At 46.2% G+C, this 22,290-nt stretch overlaps 1 protein-coding gene and 1 long non-coding RNA gene across 2 annotated transcripts in view; one reads left to right on the forward strand and one right to left on the reverse strand.

The window, feature by feature from the left end:
- LOC140197521 (dual specificity testis-specific protein kinase 2-like) overlaps positions 1-22,290 on the reverse strand; it is a 134,112-nt gene that overhangs the window by 83,365 nt on the left and 28,457 nt on the right. The window contains exon 2 of the mRNA XM_072257555.1: positions 1,434-1,555. Within this exon, the coding sequence (XP_072113656.1) occupies positions 1,434-1,555 (122 nt within the window). The remainder of the gene's footprint in view (positions 1-1,433; positions 1,556-22,290) is intronic.
- Positions 4,493-22,050, forward strand: LOC140197182 (uncharacterized). Its single transcript, XR_011885874.1, has 3 exons — positions 4,493-4,719; positions 16,526-16,885; positions 21,877-22,050. It is a non-coding gene; the product is annotated as an uncharacterized lncRNA (long non-coding RNA).

The raw sequence follows: 22,290 nt of genomic DNA on the forward strand, positions 1-22,290 counted from the left end.
AAGGCAGCGGAGGTTTGAGATCAGCTGATGAGCCCCATCAGCCCGAAGTAACTGGTTTTAAGATGCCGGTAACCCACCTTTGCCCCTCACTCTGTCAGTAGAAACGATTCTGCCCGGCTTAGTAACTAAGCCACACATGAAGGCCAAGAACTGGACTTGGTTGTCAGAGGCTATTCGGGGCACATGCCATTGGGAACTTTGGATAAGCTCCCACTACCACCCCCCGGCTATGACAACCGTACAGAACAGGCAACCTGACAGAGATTTATAAAGTCATGAGCGGCACGGATTAGCTGACTGGTCACAGCCTTTGCCCCAGGGTAAGGGTGTCATAACTAGAGGATATCAGGTGGCGCTGCAGCGTAACAGTTAGCGTAACACGATTACAACGTCACTGATTGGGGTTGAATGGAGCAAGATGCCGGGGCCTACTGAGGATCATGAATATGCATGACATTTGGAAGAGTTGAGCTCCAACTTGTACACATTTGACTGTTTAATTATAATGGAACACACATCAAAGTTGCTGGTGAACACAGCAGGCCAGGCAGCATCTCTAGGAAGAGGTACAGTCGATGCTTCAGGCCGAGACCCTTCGTCAGGACTAACTGAAGAGCAAGTGAGAGATTTGAAAGTGGGAGGGGGAGGGGGAGATCCAAAATGATCGGAGAAGACAGGAGGGGGAGGGATGGAGCCAAGAGCTGGACAGATGATTGGCAAAAGGGATACGAGAGGATCATGGGACAGGAGGCCCAGGGAGAAGGAAAAGTGGGGGGGGGGAAATACCCAGAGGATGGGCAAGGGGTATAGTCAGAGGGCCAGAGGGAGAAAAAGGAGAGAGTGAGAAAGAATGTGTGTATATAAATAATCAACGGTTGGGGTACGAGGGGGAGGTGGGGCATTAGCAGAAGTTAGAGAAGTCAATGTTCATGCCATCAGGTTGGAGGCTACCCAGACGGAATATAAGGTATCGGGTTGGAGGCTAACTTTGATGTGTGTTGCTTGAATTTCCAGCATCTGTAGAATTCCTCGTGTTTGCGTTAATTATAATGGGCCCTTTTTGTTTTTTTCTTTCTTTTCTCTCCTAACCCTTTAGTAAAGTTAAGATTCATAGATATAATTCCTTTAATTGTATGCAGTGTGCTGTCTGTTATTTCTAGGCACCAAGCTGTAACAGGGTAGTAAGTTACACAGCATCCACATAAACTGGGGTCTGGGGTGGGAGAGCTGTCCTAATCTCACGGGTTTGGGGGGACCAGAGTGTGTCTTCCCCAGACTTACGCAGCCAAGGAAACCGGGGTCACCTCACAGGTGGAATTGGTTCAGGTCATCCCCTTGGTCAGCATGGACCAGATGGGCTGAAGGGCCTGATTTAATGCTATACTACTCTCTGACGGACACAGAAGGCGAAGGGAGAAAAGCGAGGTTCTCACCGCAGGATGTTGGGGTGGGAGAGACGGTTCATCAGCTGCACCTCGCGCAGCATGTTGGCGCGGTTGCTCGGTAACTTGTTCATCTTGAGGACCATCACCTGCCCGGACATCCGGTGCCGAACCTGCGGAGAGAGGCAGCTGCTTAGTCAGAGATAGGGTCTGTATCACATCGCAACAAGTAGGGAGATCGGACCAGTGGGAGAGGAAGAAGGGACCAGGATATTGTGAGACACCCATCCGCATTCATCATTTCATCATACAGTGACCAACAGCTCTGTCCTGTGGACCGGGGTTTGGAGATGGACCGGGGTCTGGACCTGAGCTGTAGCAGGAGATGGACTGGGGTCTGGGGATGGACCAGGATTTGGAGATGGACTGGAGTCTGGAGCTGAGCTGTAGCAGGTGATGGACCGGGGTCTGGAGATGGACCAGGATTTGGAGATGGACTGGAGTCTGGAGCTGAGCTGTAGCAGGTGATAGACCGGGGTCTGGTGATAGACCGGGGTCTGGAGATGGACCAGGGTCTGGAGCTGAGCTGTAGCAGGAGATGGACTGGGGTCTGAAGCTGGACCGGGGTCTGGAGATGGACCGGGGTCTGGAGATGGACCGGGGTCTGGAGCTGAGCTGTAGCAGGTGATGGACCAGGGTCTGGAGATGGACCGGGGTTTGGAGGTGGACCAGGGTCTGGAGCTGAGCTGTAGCAGGAGATAGACTGGGGTCTGGAGATGGACCGGGTTCTGGAGCTGAGCTGTAGCAGGTGATGGACCGGGGTCTGGAGATGGACCAGGATTTGGAGATGGACCAGGGTCTGGAGATGAGCTGTAGCAGGTGATGGACTGGGGTCTGGAGCTGGACCAGGGTCTGGAGCTGAGCTGTAGCAGCTGATGGTTATTTTTATTTCTGTACTGAGATAAAGCACAGAACAGGTCCTTCTGGCCCTTTGCGATTTAACCCTAGCCTAATCACGGGACAATTTAAAATGACCAATTAACCTCCCAACAGGCACAATTGTGGACTGTGGGAGGAATCCAAGTGGTCACAGAGTGAACGTACAAACTCCTTACAGGCAGAGGTGGGAATTGAACTGGGGTCGATGGTGCTGTAAAGTGTTGTGCTAACCACTACACTAACATGCCACTCAAGGGAAGTGTGGCGGTATTATGGTAGGTGCAGGGTGTGGGGTCTGAGCTGCTGTGGTGTGTGTGGAAGTGTGTGTCAGTTGGGTGTTGTGGTGGCGTGTGTTTTGGTTGTGTGCTGTGGGCTGTGTGTTTAGGGTTGTGTGTGCGTGACGCTGGGGTTTGTGAGCTGTGTATCATGGGGGAACATGCGGTTGGAGGGAATACACTGTGGTCTGTGTAAAGCCCTGAGACGTCTGTAAACAAGGATGTGGGTTCAGAGATCACTGCTGGGTGGAGGTGGGGGTATGCAGGGGGGTAGAGAAGCAGAAAAATCTGTAGATCAGATCATTGCTGACTGGCCACAGGAGCACAGGTCCACAACTGACCACAGGTATATAAACTTCCTCAGTTACATCAAAAGTGCGTGTCAGTCACGAGCTCGGTGTGTTTGCCTGTGTGTGCAACTGTCTGTATCTGTGTGTGTGTGTCTGTCCGTCCATTGGTACGCCTGTGCTTTGTGCGTGTGTGTCTCTGCTTGTATCTTTATGTGTGTGTGTGTGTGTGTGTGTGTGTGTGTGTGTGTGTGTCTTTGTGTCTGTGTGTGTCTCTGTGTGTGTGTTTGCGTCTGTGTGTCTGTGTGTGTTTGTGTCTCTGTTTGTATCTTTATATCTGTATGTCTATGTGTTTGTGTCTGTGTGTGTCTCTGTGTCTGAGTTTGTGTCTTTGTGTGTGTTTATGTCTGTGTGTGTGTATGTGTGTCTGTGTGTGTGTTTATGTCTGTGTGCATGTCTGTCTGTGTATGTGTGTCTGTGCGTGTTTGTGTGTCTGTGTGTCTGTGTGTGTATGTGTATCTATGTGTGTGTGTCTGTGTTTGTGTGTGTGTGTGTGTGTCTGTATCTGTGTGTGTGTGTGTGTGTGTGTGTGTATGTCTGTGTATCTATGTGTGTGTGTGTGTGTGTGTGTGTATGTGTATCTATGTGTGTGTGTCTGTGTTTGTGTGTGTGTGTGTGTGTCTGTATCTGTGTGTGTGTGTGTGTGTGTGTGTGTGTGTGTGTGTGTGTGTGTGTGTGTGTGTGTGTGTGTGTGTGCACGCATGTGTCTGTGTGTGTGAGACTGCCATTACTACTCAGCAGGTCGGGCAGCATCTGTGGAGAGAGATACTGTTAATATTTCAGCTCAAAGACATTTTGTCAGAACTCTACCCTGTCGCAGAGCTTCACATGTTCCCTCCATCCTTTCCCATCAGTAACTCAAAGGAGATTTGATATCCAAACCTGAAACACCATCTCATTTCTTCTCTCCACAGATGCTGCCTGACCTGTGGAGTGTTTGCTGTGATTTCTGTTTTATTTCGGATTTGCAGCATCTGTGATGTTCAGCTTTCCTCTGTACACGTATGATGTCCTGTTGTCACGATACTGCAACGTGCAGTGTTGTACGAACAATGTATATTCCTTTCTGTGAGCTTATTTTGAGAAATGGCCGTGTCCAGCACACCCACGAACGCAGCCTTCCTCAGGAAGCCTTGAGCTAGATTTGGGCTCTTGCCTTCTTTGTGGAGAGACTTGGCAGTGGTCTGGGCTGGGCAGTGATCCACAGTACTCTGCCCCATCCCTCCTCCCCCAGTCCCACCACTCAGCCAACTGCTTGTCACTTTGGCGCGCTCACTCTGATTTACGACAATCTATACACTGTGCCAGACAGTGGCCCTCCACACCTGCCCCTCCCCAGTGTCTCTCCTTTCCCCTCAAGTAAACAGGAATATTGCAAAAGAACAGAGCACAGCACAGCTCCGGGCAGTCCATTCGGCCTGCAATGTTGTGATGACCTTGATGCCAATTTATGCCAAATGTTGTCCTGTGTATCATCCACACCCCTTCCTCTGTTCCCTTCATATTCACACGTCTGTGTAAAAGCCTCTTCCACACTACTCCTGGTGACCCGCTCCAGTCACCCACCACTCTCTGTGTGACAAAACGCCCCTCACACTAGCTCTGGAGTTTGATATTTCCACCCTGGGGAAAAGATTCTGACCAACTTCAAAGATTAGCTTTAAAGATCAGCTTTATTTGTCACATGCATATGAAAACATACAGTGAAACGTGTTGCTTGCAGCGGTGACCAGCGGAGTCCGAGTCTGTGCTGGGGACTTACCGACTTCATGACACGTGAGTGATGATAAACCTGATTCTGATCTGGGTCTCTATTGTGGACTGAGAGTGGGAAGCGGGCAGGGAGAGGGGAATCATGGTTGGGAAAAGGGAAATGGAGAGAGGAGGGAGCGGGAAGCACCAGAGAGACATTCTGTATTGATCAATAAACCAATTATTTGTAATCAAATGGCCTTACCTGGTGTCTCAGGGTGGGGTATGACTGCACCCGTGCAAAACCCGTGCCCCCCCACCGCTGGCATTCCTTCTCTGCCACCTGCCTCACATCCATCCCGCGACGCTCCACCCTCGCTATATCCAACATCCATGGCTCCCGACAGATCTACAAACTCACTCTCTGCTCCGCATTGAGAAATACGGTACTGTGCAAATGTCTTACACACCCTAGCCTAAGACTTACATATACGTGCCTAAGGCTTACATATATGCACCTAGGACTTTTGCACAGTACTGTATAAACCTATCGTGTCTCCCCTCAGCATCTGACACCCTAAGGCAAGTCCAATCTCCCCCTACGGTTCATGTTCTCTCATCCAGGCAGCATCACGGTGAACACAATGCCCCAAGGGCAGTCTGACTCAGCTAAACAAATCCAATCCAGTAATCTTCTCCCCCACCACTCTCCCTTCCTTTAACTCCCAGGGTTATGCAGAATATATCATTAATCAATTTCCGTCAGACAAAAAGACATTGGAGCAGAATGAGGCCATTCAACCCATCGAGTCTGCTTCACCATTCCATTATCATCCCTCTCAACCCCTTTCTTCTGCCTTCTCCTCGCAACTTTTGATGCCCTGACTAGTGAAGAGCCCATCAACATCTGCTTTAAATATACCCAATGATTCGGACTCCACAGCTGTCTGGGGCAATAAATTCCACAGCTAAACCACCCTCTGGCTAAAGAAATTTCTGCTCATTTCTGTTCCTAAGGGATGTCAGTGCTCATGATGAAGGATCCCAGCCCGGAATATCGACTGTTCATTCCTCTCCATAGAAGCTGCCTAGCCTGCTGAGTTCCTCCAGCATTCTGAGTGTGTTGCCCAAGAGTTCCAGCCTCTGCAGAGCCTCTTGCGTACGTGTTTTGCACAGAGAACTTTCACTTCCTGTTCTACACCCAGTCAGGAAGCTGCCTGTGCTTCTTGCAGGCATGAATCACCCGTAGCTCTCTTGTCTCCAAGGCCAGAAATACTGTTCCACTTCCCACTCACATTCCATCAACTGCGCTGAGACAGCAAGGTGCACAAATTGGATTGCAGCTTTGCTTTATCACTGCACCAAAATGTTAATGGCATGGAAATCAGGCAGTCTCCAAAAAGACTGCAACGTTGGCTGCCAGCAAACTTCTAAAGCTTCTGTGGCCTGCAACCAAGCATGAGACTGTGACACTGCCTGGGATTAACTCCTCAATGGACAGTCCCAGCTCTGGCTGTGAAAGGGGGAGGATTGGGCATGGGCTAGTAACCCCATCCGTGTGAAAACTCAGAGCTATATGTATGGGGGGGTGGGGAAGAATGGAGATACATTTCCAACAAAGGAGGTATAAGGCACTCCTCCCCTCCGCTAGCCTGCAGGTCACCCTTGGGCAAGGTGTAGCAGCTGCTTAGCTCCCTCTACCCGATCCAGGTCATGTGAAACCATGGGTGCAGGTGCTGAATGGTCGTATGAGCAGCTGGTGCAGATCACAAGTCCTGGTTATGCAACTACTGTCACCAGGCAGCAAAACTCTGGAGAGTATTAATAATGGTTGGGGTTGCCTGTCCTGTAAAGATACTTCCTAGAAGAAGGCAATAGCAAATTACTTCCATAGAAAAATCTGCCAAGAATAATCATGGCCATGTAGACACTATCCCCGGGAGATGAAGGGTCTTCAAAATGGGCTACATCTGGGGACAACTTGAAAGACTGGCCCAGACAGAGGGCTCTGATGAGCTGCTGTCAGTGGCCTCTGCCCCATTAGGCTCAGTAGGCCCTCTCTTTTGCTTTTACATTAGCTTTGACTTCCCTTGCCAGCCACAGTCGTACTATTTTGCCATTAGTGTATTTCTTTGTTTTTGTAATATACCTATCCTGCACCTTCCTCATTTTTTTCCTGAAACTCAAACCATTCCTGCTCTGCTGTCATCCCTGCCACCATCTCCTTCCAATTTACTTTCACCAACTCCTTTCTCATACCACTGTAATTTCCTTTACTCCACTGAAATACTGCTAAGTCAGACTTTTCTTTTTCCCTATCAAATTTCAAGTTGGACTCAGTAATATTGTGATCACTGTCTCTTAAGGGTTCCTTTACCTCAAGCTCCCTAATGACCTTTGTTTCACTATGTAACACCCAATCTACTAGAGCTGATCCCCCGGCAAGCTCAATGACAAACTGCTTTAAAAAGTCATCTTGTAGGCGTTCAACAAATTTATTCTCTTGAGATCCATTACCAACTTGATTTTCCCAATCGTCCTACATCTTGAAATCTCCCATGACTATCATAATATTGCCCCTTTGACACCCTTTTCTATTTTCCATTTTAATCTGTTGTCCACATCCCAGCTGCTGTTTGGAGGCCTGTACATAACTGCCATCAGGGTCGTTTTACCCTTGCAGTTTCTTAACTCAACCCCCAAGCATTCAATATCTTTTGATCCTATGTCACATCTTCCTAATTATTTGATGCCATTCTTTACCAACAGAGCCATACCACCCCCTCTGCCTACCTTCCTATCCCTCTGATACAACGTGTAACCTTGGACATTCAGCTCCCAACTACAACCGTCCTTCAGCCACAATTCAGTAATGGCCACAACATCTACCCGGCAATCTGTAATATTGCAACAAGATCATCCACCTCATTTCTTATACTCTGTGCATTGATATACAGCACTTTGAGTGTTGTATTTGCTACCCTTTTTGATTCTGCATCCCTAATGTACTGAAACTCACCCTGCTGGCTGCAATTTTGTCCTATCATCTACCTCCACTTCCTGACAGTCTGACTTGCAAGCTATCTTTGCTTTTTTACCCATCCTGAGTCCTTTCACTTTGGTTCCCAACACCCCTCACCAAGTTAGTTTAAACCCCTCCCCCAACAGCTCTAACAAACCTGCCCGCAAGAATATTGGTCCCCCTCGGGTTCAGGTGCAACCTGTTACTTTTATACAGATCATACCTCCCCCAGAAGATATCCCAATGATCCAAGAACCTGAAGCCCTGCCCCCTGCACCGGTTTCTCAGCCACGCATTAATCTGCCAAATCATCCTGGTACTACCCCCACTGGCTCCTGGCACAGGCAGCAATCCATAAATTACTGTTCAGGAGGCCCTGCTTCTCAACTTTCTACCAAGCTCTCTAAAATCTTTGTTCAGGACCTCTTTGCATTTCCTCCCTATGTCATTGGTGCTGATATGTACCAAGACATCTGGCCGCTCTCCCTCCCCCTCCAAAATGTTGTGGACGCAATCTGAGACGTCCCTTACCCTGGCACCTGGGAGGCAACATACCATCCGGGTGTCCTGTTCACGTCCACAGAATCTCCCGTCTGATCCCCTCACTATTGAGTCCCCTATCTTCTCTCTCTTTCCCTTCAGCACCACGGACCCATGCTCAGTGACTGTAATCTGGTCTCTGTGGCATTCCCCTGGGAGGTCATCCCCCACATCAGTATCCAAAACCGTATACTTATTATTGAGAGGAATGGCCACAGGGTGCACTGTGCTCACTGCCTGTTCACCGTCTCATTCCTTCTCCTGACAGTCACCCAGCTGCCCTCTTCCTGGAACTTAGTCATTCCACTCCCTGTAGCAGTGGGATGAGTGGTGATGCCCACAGTACAGGGTGTGGGAAGATAAACAAGGCTCTCACGCTGTAGTGAAGGGACACACGCGGGAGGGGGAATGCTGCAACCAGCCATTTACACTAATCGTCCACCCATCCCGTTTTATAGTCATAGTCATACTTTATTGATCCCGGGGGAAATTGGTTTTCGTTACAGTTGCACTATAAATAGTAAATAGTAATAAAACCATAAATAGTTAAATAGTAATATGTAAATTATGCCAGTAAATTATGAAATGAGTCCAGGACCAGCCTATTGGCTCAGGGTGTCTGACCCTCCAAGGGAGGAGTTGTAAAGTTTGATGGCCACAGACAGGAATGACTTCCTATGACGCTCTGTGCTGCATCTCGGTGGAATGAGTCTCTGGCTGAATGTACTCCTGTGCCCACCCAGTACATTATGTAGTGGATGGGAGACATTGTCCAAGATGGCATGCAACTTAGACAGCATCCTCTTTTCAGACACCACTGTGAGAGAGTCCAGTTCCGTCCCCACAACATCACTGGCCTTACGAATGAGTTTGTTGATTCTGTTGGTGTCTGCTACCCTCAGCCTGCTGCCCCAGCACACAACAGCAAACATGATCGCACTGGCCACCACAGTCTCGTAGAACATCCTCAGCATCGTCCGGCAGATGTTAAAGGACCTCAGTCTCCTCAGGAAATAGAGACGGCTCTGACCCTTCTTGTAGACAGCCTCAGTGTTCTTTGACCAGTCCAGTTTATTGCCAATTCGTATCCCCAAGTATTTGTTATCCTGCCAACATTCCCATTGGAACAACAAATTTCACAACACACACTGAATGGCCACTCCGTTGGATACCTCCTGTACCTACTAAAGCAGCCACTGAGTGTGTGTTTGTGGTCTTCTGTTGCTGTAGCCCCATCCGCTTCAAGGTTCAGCGTGGTTATTTGAGTTACTGTCACCTTCCTGTCAGCTTGAACCAGTCTGGCCATTCTCCTCTGCCCTCTCTCATTAACAAGGTGTTTTGCCCACAGAACTGCTGCTCACTGACTGTTTTCTGTACACTCCAGGGACTGCTGTGTGTGAGAATCCCAGGAGATCAGCAGCTTCTGAGAAACCTAAACCATCCCGTCTGGCACCAACAATCATTCCACAGTCCTAGTCACTAAGATCACATTTCTTCCCCATTCTGATGCTTGGTCTGAACAACAACTGAACCTCTTGACCACTGAGTTTCTGCCACATGATTAACTGATTAGATATTTGTATTAATGCGCAGTTTTGTAAGTGAAGTGTAACCAATAATCAGAGAACCAGTGGATGTGGTATATTTGGATTTTCAAAAGGCTTTTGACAAGGTCCCACACAGGAGATTAGTGTGCAAACTTAAAGCACATGGTATTGGGGGTATGGTATTGATGTGGATAGAGAATTGGTTGGCAGACAGGAAGCAAAGAGTGGGAATAAACGGGACCTTTTCAGAATGGCAGGCAGTGACTAGTGGGGTACTGCAAGGCTCAGTGCTGGGACCCCAGTTGTTTACAATATATATTAATGACTTGGATGAGGGAATTAAATGCAGCATCTCCAAGTTTGCGGATGACACAAAGCTGGGTGGCAGTGTTAGCTGTGAGGAGGATGCTAAGAGGATGCAGGATGACTTGGATAGGTTAGGTGAGTGGGCAAATTCATGGCAGATGCAATTTAATGTGGATAAATGTGAGGTTATCCACTTTGGTGGCAAGAACAGGAAAACAAATTATCTGAATGGTAGCCGATTAGGAAAAGGGGAGGTGCAATGAGACTTGGGTGTCATTATACACCAGTCATTGAAAGTGGGCATGCAGGTACGGCAGGTGGTGAAAAAGGCGAATGGTATGCTGGCATTCATAGCAAGAGGATTCGAGTACAGGAGCAGGGAGGTACTACTGCAGTTGTACAAGGCCTTGGTGAGACCACACCTGGAGTATTGTGCGCAGTTTTGGTCCCCTAATCTGAGGCAAGACATTCTTGCCATAGAGAGGGTACAAAGAAGGTTCACCAGGTTGATTCCTGGGATGGCAGGACTTTCATATGATGAAAGACTGGATCGACTAGGCTTATACTCACTGGAATTTAGAAGATTGAGGGGGGATCTGATTGAAATGTATAAAATTCTAAAGGGATTGGACAGGCTAGATGCAGGAAGATTGTTCCTGATGTTGGGGAAGTCCAGAACGAGGGGTCACAGTTTGAGGATAAAGGGGAAGCCTTTTAGGACCGAGATGAGGAAAAACTTCTTCACACAGAGAGTGGTGAATCTGTGGGATTCTCTGCCACAGGAAACAGTTGAGGCCAGTTCATTGGCTATATTTAAGAGGGAGTTAGATATGGCCCTTGTGGCTAAAAGGATCAGGGGGTATGGAGAGAAGGCAGGTACAGAGTTCTGAGTTGGATGATCAGCCATGATCGTACTGAATGGCAGTGCAGGCTCAAAGGGCCGAATAGCCTACTCCTGCACCTATTTTCTATGTTCCTATAATAAAGTGGCCACTCAGAGCATATCAGTGATAATAGACCTGATACTGATTCTGACCAGAAATACGCCAGGATCATGCTATGTCAAGAGTTACAATAATAAATATTAAAAAATTAATAAGTAGTGCAAATAAAAGAGGAAAATAATGAGGTAGGGTTCATTGTCTATTTAGAAACCTGATGGCGGAGGGAAAGAAGCTTTTCTTAAAATGTTGAGTGTGTGTCTTCAGGCTCCTCCCTGATGGTAGCAATGAGAAGAGGGCACGTGCTGGGAGATGGGGGTCCTTAATGATGGATGCCGCCTTTTTGAGGCCTTGCCTTTTGAAGATGTCCTCAGAGCTGGGGAGGCTAGTGCCCATGATGGAGCTGGCTGGTTTTACAACCTTCTGCAGCTTTTCCGATCCTGTGCAGACCAGGCAGTGTGCTACCAGCTGGAATGCTCTTCACGTCTTTCCTTGCCATCCGTCTTACCCACTGCTCACCCACCAGCCCCTGTGCCGGGAGCTAAGGCCCACTTCCTTTCCCCAAAATCCGGCGGAAGGCATGGGTTGAGACAGAACGAGGCCATTCAGGCCCTCAAATCAAATCTGTGTCCTTTAGTTAGATTCAGCTGAGCCATAACGGAAACCGAGCGCAGGCTCACCTCTTCAGAATCAGAAGTGGGTTTAATATCACCGACATTTGTTGCTTTATGACGACAGTGCAAGACATAACAATTAACATAAATTACAACAGACCATAAAACCATAATTCACAGGAGCAGAATTAGGCCAGTCTGCCCCCACCATTCCATCACTGCTCTCACTCCATCAAACCAATTCTCCTGCCTGCTCCCCGTAACACTTGATCCTATTAATCAAGAACCTATCAGCCTCTGCTTTAAAAATACTTCCAAAAAGGATTTCCACAGATTCACCACCCCCTGGCTCAAGAAATTCCTCCTCATTTCTGTTCCAAATGGACATCCTTTTATTCTGAGGCAGTGCCCTCTGGTCCGAGACTCTCCCGCCACAGGAAACATCCTCACCACATCCGCTCTAATGAGGGCTTTCAATATTCGATAGGTTTCAATGAGATTCCCTCCCCGCACTTCGTTCTTCTAAACTCCAGCAAGTACACCTTCAGAGTCATCAAGCATTATTCCTTTATAAAAATGAGAATAAATTTTTTAAAAATGCACAGCCTCTCTTCCCCAAAGGCCGACTGGTGTGAGAGCTCCTCTTAATCCCAGTGTCTCAGAGGTTATTTTCTCTTTTCCAAAGGAGATTTATTCTTTCATTACAACATCATACTCATACAATATTGCAGTAGTTCATGATCACAAGAGATTCTGCAGATGCTGGAAATCCAGAACAACACACACAAAATGCTGGAGGAACTCAGCAGGCCGGGCAGCATCTATGGGAATGAATAATCAGTCAATGTTTCGAGCCGAGACCCTTCTTCACGACTGAAAATGAGGGGGGAAGATGCCAGAATAAGAAGGTGGGGGCAGGGGAAGGAGGGTAACTGGAAGGTGAGAGGTGAAGCCAGGCGGGTAGGAAAGGTAAAGGGCTGGGAAGGAAGGGATCTTATAGGAGAGGAGAGTGGACCATGGGAGAAAGGGAAGGAGGGACACCAGGAGGAGGTGATAGGCAGGTGAGAAGAGGTAAGAGGCCAAAGTGAGGAATAGAAGAAGTGGGAAAGGAGAGGCAATTTTTTTTTTAATCAGAAGGAGAAATTGATATTCATACCATCAGGCTGGAGGCCTCTCAGATGGAATATTGGCCATTTGTCCCTCCCCACTAATCTCCTTCCTTGCACTTATCCCTGAAAGCAGCCAAAATGCTGTACCTGCCAATTCACCTCCTCCCTCACCTCCAGTCAGGGCCCCAAACATTCCTTCCAGGTGAGGCAACACTTCACCTATTGTGTCTGGTGTCCCTGATGCAGCCTCCTCTACAATGGCGAGACCTATCGTAAATTGGGGGACCACTTTGCCGAGTACCTCACATTTCATCCGCCAAAAGGGGAGCTTCCCAGTGGCCAAACATTTTAAGTCTGATTCCCATTCTGACATGTTGGTCCATAACCTCCTCTTGTGCCAAGATGAGGCCACCCGCAGGGTGAAGTAGCAGCATCTTACATTTCATCTGGGCCGCCTCCAACCTGATGGTATGAATATCGATTTCTCCTTCCAGTAAAAATATTTGTCCCTCCCCCTCCCCTCTTCTTCTATTCCCCACTTTGGCCTCTTACGTCTTCTCACCCGCCTATCACCACCCCCTCTTGCCCCTCCTATTCCCTTTCTCCTCCGGTCCACTCTGCTCTCCGATCAGATTTCTTCCTTCCCAGCCCTTTACCTTTCCTACTCACCTGGCTATCCTCCTTCCCCTCCCCCAACCTTTTTACTCTGGCGTCTTGCCCCTTCCTTTCCAGTCCTGATGAAGGGGCTTGGCCTGAAACATCAACTGTTTATTCATTTCCGTAGACGCTGCCTGGCCTGCTGAGTTCCTCCAGCATTCGGTGTCTGTCACTTTATCAAGATACAGTATCAGATTATAACATGGACATTGCTATCCATAACACACTCGAGCACCCGTGGTGCCCATCAGCCTCGGAAATCCCCCCAATGTACACATGGACACCACTCGGGCACCCGTGGTGCCCATCGGCCTCGGAAATCCCCCCAATGTACACATGGACACCACTCGGGTACCCGTGGTGCCCATCGGCCTCGGAAATCCCCCCAATGTACACATGGACACCACTCGGGTACCCGTGGTGCCCATCGGCCTCGGAAATCCCCCAATGTACACATGGACACCACTCGGGCACCCGTGGTGCCCAGCGGCCTCAGAAATCCCCCAATGTACACATGGACACCACTCGGGCACCCGTGGTGCCCAGCGGCCTCAGAAATCCCCCAATGTACACATGGACACCACTCGGGCACCCGTGGTGCCCACCAGCCTCAGAAATCCCCCAATGTACACATGGACTGCATGTTCCTTCTCTGTGAACACCCAGGCACGGACATAACCCTACGAGAGGGACCGGCAAGAGTCCAGGCAGTTTCGTCTGAGGCGACTGTATTTTGACAGCCTACGTGCAACTGTTTCTAAATCCCCTTCCTGAAGACTTTGGCTCAGGCCTAGTCAGGTCTCTTGTTTTTGAGGAAATTGTTGTTCCACCAGACTTTTTACTTTCGATTCCTGTTATATTAGTAAACATGTCCAAGATCACACCTTCCAACTCAAGCCATGTTTGTGAAACCTACCCTCGCAAGCTTAACCCTCCGGCTCCCAGCTTTATGGATATTTTATCATGTTGGCCTTCCCAGCATTATGGATGCTTTTTAAAAGACGATCCCTCAAGAAAGTGACACCCATCATTAAGAATCCTCATCACACAGGACATGCCCTCTTATTGTTACCATCACGGAGCCTGAAGACACTCACTCAACGTTTTAGGAACAGCTTCTCAGAATCAGAATCAGGTTTATTATCAGCGGCTTGTGTCGTGAAATTTGTTAACTTAACAGCAGTTGAATGCAATACGTAATATTGAAGGGCGGGGGAATAAATAAATAAGTAAATAAATCAATTACAATATACATATATTGAATAGATTAAAAAAGCCAGAAATAATATATATTAAAAAAGTGAGGTAGTGTTCACGGGTTCAACGCCCATTTAACAATCGGATGGCAGAGGGGAAGAAGCTGTTCCTGAATCGGTGAGTGTGTGCCTTCAGGCTTCTGTATCTCCTACCTGATGGTAACTGTGAGAAAAGGGCATGCCCTGGGTGCTGGAGGTCCTTAATAATGGACGCTGCCTTTCTGAGACACCGCTCCCTGAAGATGTCCTGGGTACTTTGTAGGCTAATACCAAAGATGGAGCTGACTAGATTTACAACCCTCTGCAGCTTCTTTCGGTCCTGTGCAGTAGCCCCTCCATACCAGACAGTGATGCAGACTGTCAGAATGCTCTCCACGGTACATCTATAGAAGTTTTTGAGTGTATTTGTTGACATACCAAACCTCTTCAAACTCCTAATGAAGTATAGTCACTGTCTTGCCTTCTTTATAACTGCATCAATATGTTGGGATCAGGTTAGATCCTCAGAGATCTTGACACCCAAGAACTTGAAACTGCTCACTCTCTCCACTTCTGATCCCTCTATGAGGATTGGTATGTGTTCCTTCATCTTACCCTTCCTAAAGTCCACAATCAGCTTTATCACCTTACTAATGTTGAGTGCCAGGTTGTTGCTGCGACACCACTCCACTAGTTGGCATATCTCACTCCCGTATGTCCTCTCGTCACCACCTGAGATTCTACCAACAATGGTTGTATCATCACCAAATTTATAGATGGTATTTGAGCCACGTCTAGCCACACAGTCAAGGGTATAGAGAGAGTAGAGCAGTGGGCTAAGCACACACTCCTGGGGTGCACCAGCGTTGATCGTCAGCGAAGGGGAGGATATTATCATCAATCTGTACAGATTGTGGTCTTCCACAAGTCGAAGATCCAATTGCAGAGGGAGGTACAGAGGCCCAGGTTCTGCAACCTCTCAATCAGGATTGTGCGAATGGTGGTATTAAATGCTGATCTATAGTCGATGAACAGCATCCTGACATAGGTGTTTGTATTGCCCACGTGACCTAAGGCCATGTAAAGAGCCATTGAGATTGCATCTGCTGTTGACCTATTGTGGCAATAGGCAAATTGCAGTGGGTCCAGGTCCTTGCTGAGGCAGGAGTTCAGTCTAGTCATGACCAACCTCTCAAAGCATTTCATCACTGTAGATGTGAGTGCTACCAGGTGATAGTCATTAGGGCAGCTCACATTATTCTTCTTAGGCACTGGTGTAATTGTTGCGTTTTTGAAGCAAGTGGGAACTTCAGCCTGTAACAGTGAGAGGTTGAAAATGTCCTTCCACCATCAAATTTCTGCCCCTCCACCATGAGATTTCTGAACAAGGAACCAACCCATATACACTACAACTTCACTATTTTTCCTCTCTATTTTCCTCTCTTATTTAATTTATATATTTCTTATTGTAACTTATAATTCGTTTTTTATGTATTTCACTGTACTGCTGCTGCAAAACAACATATTTCATGACAAGTGTCCGTGAAATTAAACCTAACTCTGATTCTCCAGACTCCGGTTTACGATCACTGACACTTGTCATGAAATATGAATTTTTGTGGCAGCCCAGTCCAGTGCAATGCACAACAATTACTACTGAAAAAAAGAGGTAGATCGTGAGGTCGTGTTCATGGTTCACGGACCATTCAGAAACCCGATGGCGGAGGGGAAGAAGCTGTTTCTAAAACACTGACTGTGAGTCTTCAGGCTCCTGTACCTTCTCCCTGATGGTAGTAACGAGATGAGGCCGTGTCCTGCATGGTGAGGCTCCTTAGTCATGAATGTTATGAGGGGGAGGAGAAGATGGCGGCGCGACGCAGAGCGCGCAGTCGTTTCGAAATGATATTGTATTTGTTAAGTAGGGGCCGTGCACAATTCTGATTTGATGGAGACGGACGTGAGAAGCACGGAGGAACACCTGGAGAAACTTCTGAAATGCCCGCTTCGCTGCCGCTGCTACTGTGCGATCGAGAATCTCCAGATGGGAAGGCCCCAAATCCTCGGCTTTGCCTATTGCCTGTTGCCAGGGCTGGGATCGAAGCACTCGGCAGAGATGGTGCTCGGTGCTCGGTGTCGGAGAGCTGGTCGGAGGCTCGGAGGCTCGGAGTCGGACTGTGGTCGGATGCTTCCGGGATGCTACATCAGCAAGTTGGCAGCGCTGGAGGTTCACCGTCTGCGTGAGATGACAGGGCTTTCGAGAGACTTTGAGACTTTTTAAGGTGCCATGGTCTGTTCTTATCAAATGACGGTATTGCTTTGCACTGTTGTAACTATACGTTATAATTATGTGGTTTTTGTCAGTTTTTCAGCCGGTTTGTCATGTGTTTCTGTGATAGCATTCTGGAGAAACACTGTTTCATTTCTTAATGCATGCATTACTAAAAGAGGACTGCGTGTCCTCATAACCTAATCTGAAAAAAATGTCACCTTTTTGAGGCCCTGCCTTATAAAGATAAAGGAGGTGGGAGTGAGGTTTACTGGAATGGTTGATGCGAGTAACTGCCCCAGGGGAGACGAGTACCCATGATGGAGCTGGTTCAGCCCACAAGTCTGCAGCTTTTTCCAATCGTTTCAGTGCCGCCTCTCTGCCAGAGAGCAATGCAACCCGTCAGAATGCTTCCCCCGGTCCATCTGTAGAAACGTTGAATGGTCTTCTCCTTCTTGTTTTACGGCGGTTGGCACCCAGCTTAATGGTGCATTACCGCCACAAAGAGTCTTCCTGTGAAAATCTACACGCATGCAGGCATATACACCCAGGCATTTTGTGTGTGGTTTAAATGTAGACGTCACCGCGTTTCACACCCTCACTTTATGCATTTTGGCTGCTCATTTTCTCACATGGCAACACGGACTTAGTTTCAAAAGCTCGCCGTTGGCTGGGAGGCACATTAGGGAGGACAGGGCCAGCAGAAGGCACTATACAAATGCAAGACTGTCCTTCCTTGATCCACTCATCATCGACTCCTCTACAGTCAGCATCATTTCAACATCTGGGCTCCTGGACTTCATTATTTTGCAGGACCTCATGTGAGAGAACCAGATCTCCTTCGTTAACAAAAAGGCTTGGTAAACGATGTACTTGTGGCAGCAGGTAAAATTCCATCTTCCCCAGAACGTAACAGAGCAGGGGTTCCCACCCTCCCTTATGCCATGGACCAATAGCACAAAACAAGGGGTCCGTGGACCCGCTGGGACCCCCTGCACTAGTGCAATTCTACACTGCCAACAGAGAGAGCATCCTCTCACCAACCATTACCGTCTGGTTTGGTGCAGCTTTCTCACACGGTATCAGAACTGAGCTGATTCCACAACCTACTTTCAGAAATTCTATAACGTATATTCTCAGTATTATTTACTTATTTCCATAATTTGTCTTTTTTTTGCGTGTTGGTTGCTTGTCAGTCTATGTTTTACATTCCCTCTAGTGTATGTCTACTGTGAATGCCTGCAAGAAATTGAATGCCAGGGTTGTATATGGTAATATATATACACCGATAATAAATTTACTTTGACCTTTGTTCCTGCTGGTGTTTTACTCTGACATTCCCCTTCCCACCCACCCCCACACCTCTGACAGATCCCTCCCCCTCCCTCTCTACACCTCTGACAGATCACTCCCCCTCACCTACATCTCTGACAGATCCCTCCCCCTCCCCTCTACACCTCTGACAGATCCCTCCCTCTCCCCCCTACATCTCTGACAGATCTCACCCCCTCCCCCTCTACACCTCTGACAGATCCCTCCCCCTCCCCTCTACACCTCTGACAGATCCCTCCCCCTCCCCCTCTACACCTCTGACAGATCCCTCCCCCTCCCCTCCACACCTCTGACAGATCCCTCCCCCTCCCTCTCTACACCTGACAGATCCCTCCCCCTCCACACCTCTGACAGTCCCCTCCCCCTCCCTCTCCATACCATTGCCAAAAAGCAAATTTCATGTAATTTAAGTGATGATAAATCTGATTCTCTGCTCTCCCTCTCTCTCATCTCTCCCTCTTTCTTTCTCTCTGCCCTCTCTCTCTCTCTCTCTCTCTCTCTCTCTCTCTCTCTCTCTCTCTCTCTCTCTCCCCCCCCCCTCCACTAGAGAGTGGATAAGAGCTTTCTATGATCACAACTTCCCTTGCAGACTTGTCAAGGACCTTGCTGAAGCAGAAACTGTGGTTCATAACGCCTGCACATCCTTCCCATTTTTCTGCAACAAATAAAGAGGCCGTTTGGTCCCACAGGGCTAAGCCAGCTCTTTGCAAAAGCAACCCGAGCTAATTCCCCCATAATCTTGCCAGTTCCTTCCTATTCAGATATATCCCCTAGCTTCCAAAGAATGAGTCTGATCTGTTTGATCAGAGGGATTGAGAGCGAGGGGGAAGTGGCGCAGAGGGGGAGACGAGTCATAGAACAGAGCAGCCATGATCATTTCGAATGGCAGGCAAGCTAGAATGGCCTACTCCTGTTTCTTTGTGCTTTAACAAAGCCCCCAGGCTTTCCAGTCTATCTCATAAATGAAATTCCTCAATCCCCAACCAGACACCTTGCAGACGACACAAAGGTTGGTGGTGTGGATAGCTTAGAGGATTGTCGAAGATTGCAGAGAGACATTGATAGGATGCAGAAGTGGGCTGAGAAGTGGCAGATGGGGTTCAACCCGGAGAAGTGTGAGGTGGTACACTTTGGAAGGACAAACTCCAAGGCAGAGTACAAAGTAAATGGCAGGATACTTGGTAGTGTGGAGGAGCAGAGGGATCTGAGGGTACATGTCCACAGATCCCTGAAAGTTGCCTCACAGGTAGATAGGGTAGTTAAGAAAGCTTATGGGGTGTTAGCTTTCATAAATTGAGGGATAGAGTTTAAGAGTCGCGAGATAATAATGCAGCTCTATAAAACTCTGGTTAGGCCACACTTGGAGTACTGTGTCCAGGTGATAGGAATTGATTAATAATTTTAAAATTATTAATTGACTCCAGCCCGATATAATTTTTGCTCAAGAAATGCATATCAGAACGGGCGATCAAAATAGATTTTTTAAAATGTGGAAGGGCCTTCAATACCATGCCACTTGCCAAAATAAAACAAAGGGAGTATCTATTTTTATTAAATCTAATATTTTATTTATTCAAGAAGACATTGTGTCAGATATTAATGGTAGACTTTTAATTGTCAAAGGAACAATTTGTACTAGAAAAATTGTCCTGGTTAATGTATATGGACCTAATGTAGATGATCCTTCTTTTTTAAAAAATGTATTTGGTTTACTACCAGATTTAAATGAATATATGTTGTTAATGGGTGGTAATTTTAACTGTTGTTTAAATCCTTTGATTGACCAATCAACGGTTTCCAAATTTTTCAGCATCACTTATTAACTCTTTTTTAATTGATTATGGTTTGATCAAAATCTGGAGAAATTTACAACCTAAGAGATTATTCCTTTTATTCACATGTTCATAAAAATACTCGAGAATTGATTATTTTATAGCTGATTTCTGATTTTTGTCCAAAGTCCAGAAATGTGAATATGACGCTATCGTTGTTTTGAACCACGCGCCTTTAAGCTTAACTTCTGAATTGAATGATGTCGGTATTGCAAACTTGCCTTGGCATTTTCCAGAAAATTTATTACAAAGTTTGGACTTTGTCAAATTTATTGAGACTCAGATTAAAGATTTTTTTCTTTTTAACAATACGGGTGATGTGTCGAAATTGATTATATGGGATACATTTAAAGCATATTTGCAAGGTCAGATAATCTCCTATTTGGCTAAGCTTAAAAATCAGACAAAGATAGAGTTAGATAAGATTTCAAACCAAATTAAAGACTTTGATAATACTTATGCAGTCTCCCCTAACATTGATTTATTTAAACAAAGGGTTGAACTTCAATCACAATATAACTTACTATTAACTTATCCTATTGAAAGAAATTTGCTTAAATTGAAAAGTCAATTTTATGTGTTTGGAGATAAAAATAGTAAGTTATTAGCATCTCAATTAAAGGCAGATAGAACTAAAAGACAAATTTTTAAAAAATCATAAGGGAGACAGTAGTTTAGCTTGTAATTATGAAGACATTAATAAAATTTTTCTAGACTTTTACAGTGAACTTTATGAATCTCAGTTTCTAGCTGATCCTTCTAAAATGAATGCCATTTTACAAAAGATTGATTTTCCTAGAATATCTGTTGAAGATCAACAAACTCTTGATACTCCTATTACTGAAAAAGAAATTCAGAAAGCTATTCTTTCAATGCAATCTGGTAAAGCTCCTGAATTGGATGGTTTTTCTGTAGGATGTTATAAAAAAAAAATTGAAAAATTGCTTTCTCCATATGTGTTGGAAATGCTTAAAGATTCTTTTTTATTAGGACAGTTACCTTCCATATTTTATAAAGCTTCTATTTTTTTAATTCTTAAGAAAGATAAAGACCCTACTGACTGCGCTTCATATAGACCTATTTCATTATTAAATGTGGATGCTAAAATTCTTTCAAAAGTAATGGCTAATCGATTGGAGAATATTCTAGCTAAAATTATTTCCCCGGACCAAACAGGCTATATAAAAGGCCATTATTCCTTTTCTAATACCCGGAGACTGTTAAAGATTAAGGGAGTTAGGGCTTTACTCTTTGGAGAGAAGGAGGATGAGAGGAGACATGATAGAGGTGTACAAGATATTAAGAGGAATAGATAGAGTGGATAGCCAGCGCCTCTTCCCCAGGGCACCAATGCTCAATACAAGAGGGCATGGCTTTAAGGTAAGGGGTGGGAAGTTCAAGGGGGATATTAGAGGAAGGTTTTTTACTCAGAGAGTGGTTGGTGCGTGGAATGCACTGCCTGAGTTAGTGGTGGAGGCAGATACACTAGTGAAGTTTAAGAGACTACTAGACAGGTATATGGAGGAATCTAAGATGGGGGCTTATAGGGGAAGCAGAGTTTGAGGGTCGGCACAACATTGTGGGCTGAAGGGCCTGTACTGTGCTGTACTATTCTATGTTCTATGTTATAGACTCATCCCTTTCTAAGACTCTCCAATGTGTTGTTTCTCTTGATGCTGAAAAGGCATTTGATAGAGTTGAATGGAAATACTTATTTAATGTTTTAGAGAAATTCAACTTTGGTACTAATTTTAATGAGTGGATTAGAATGATATATAAAAGCCTTATTGCTACTGTTATTACTAATAATTGCAGATCTCCTTTTTTTCGACTTTTGCAGGGTATGAGACAAGGATGTCCGTTAAGTCCCCTGTTATTTAATTTGATGTTGGAACCTTTGGCTATTGCACTTCGTGAAGCTAAAGATGTTCAAGGAATTTCCATAAATGGGACTATTCATAAGATTTCCCTCTATGCTAATGATCTTTTAGTTTATGTTGCGAATCCTGAAGAATCCATTCCTAGTTTATTGAAAATATTAAATGAATTTGGAAAGTTTTCCGAATATAAACTAAACCTGCATAAAAGTGATTTATTTCCTCTAAACAATTCTGCTTCTATATATGATGACTTTCCTTTTAAAGTTACGGACTCTTTTAAGTATTTAGGTATTACTATCACTAAAAATTATGGAGACCTGTATAGAGCTAATTTGGTTCCCTTAATGGATTTTATGAAGCAATTATTTTGTAGA

The sequence above is a fragment of the Mobula birostris genome, chromosome 5, assembly GCF_030028105.1.
Source record: "Mobula birostris isolate sMobBir1 chromosome 5, sMobBir1.hap1, whole genome shotgun sequence".
In the NCBI taxonomy this organism is placed as follows: Eukaryota; Metazoa; Chordata; class Chondrichthyes; order Myliobatiformes; family Myliobatidae; genus Mobula; species Mobula birostris.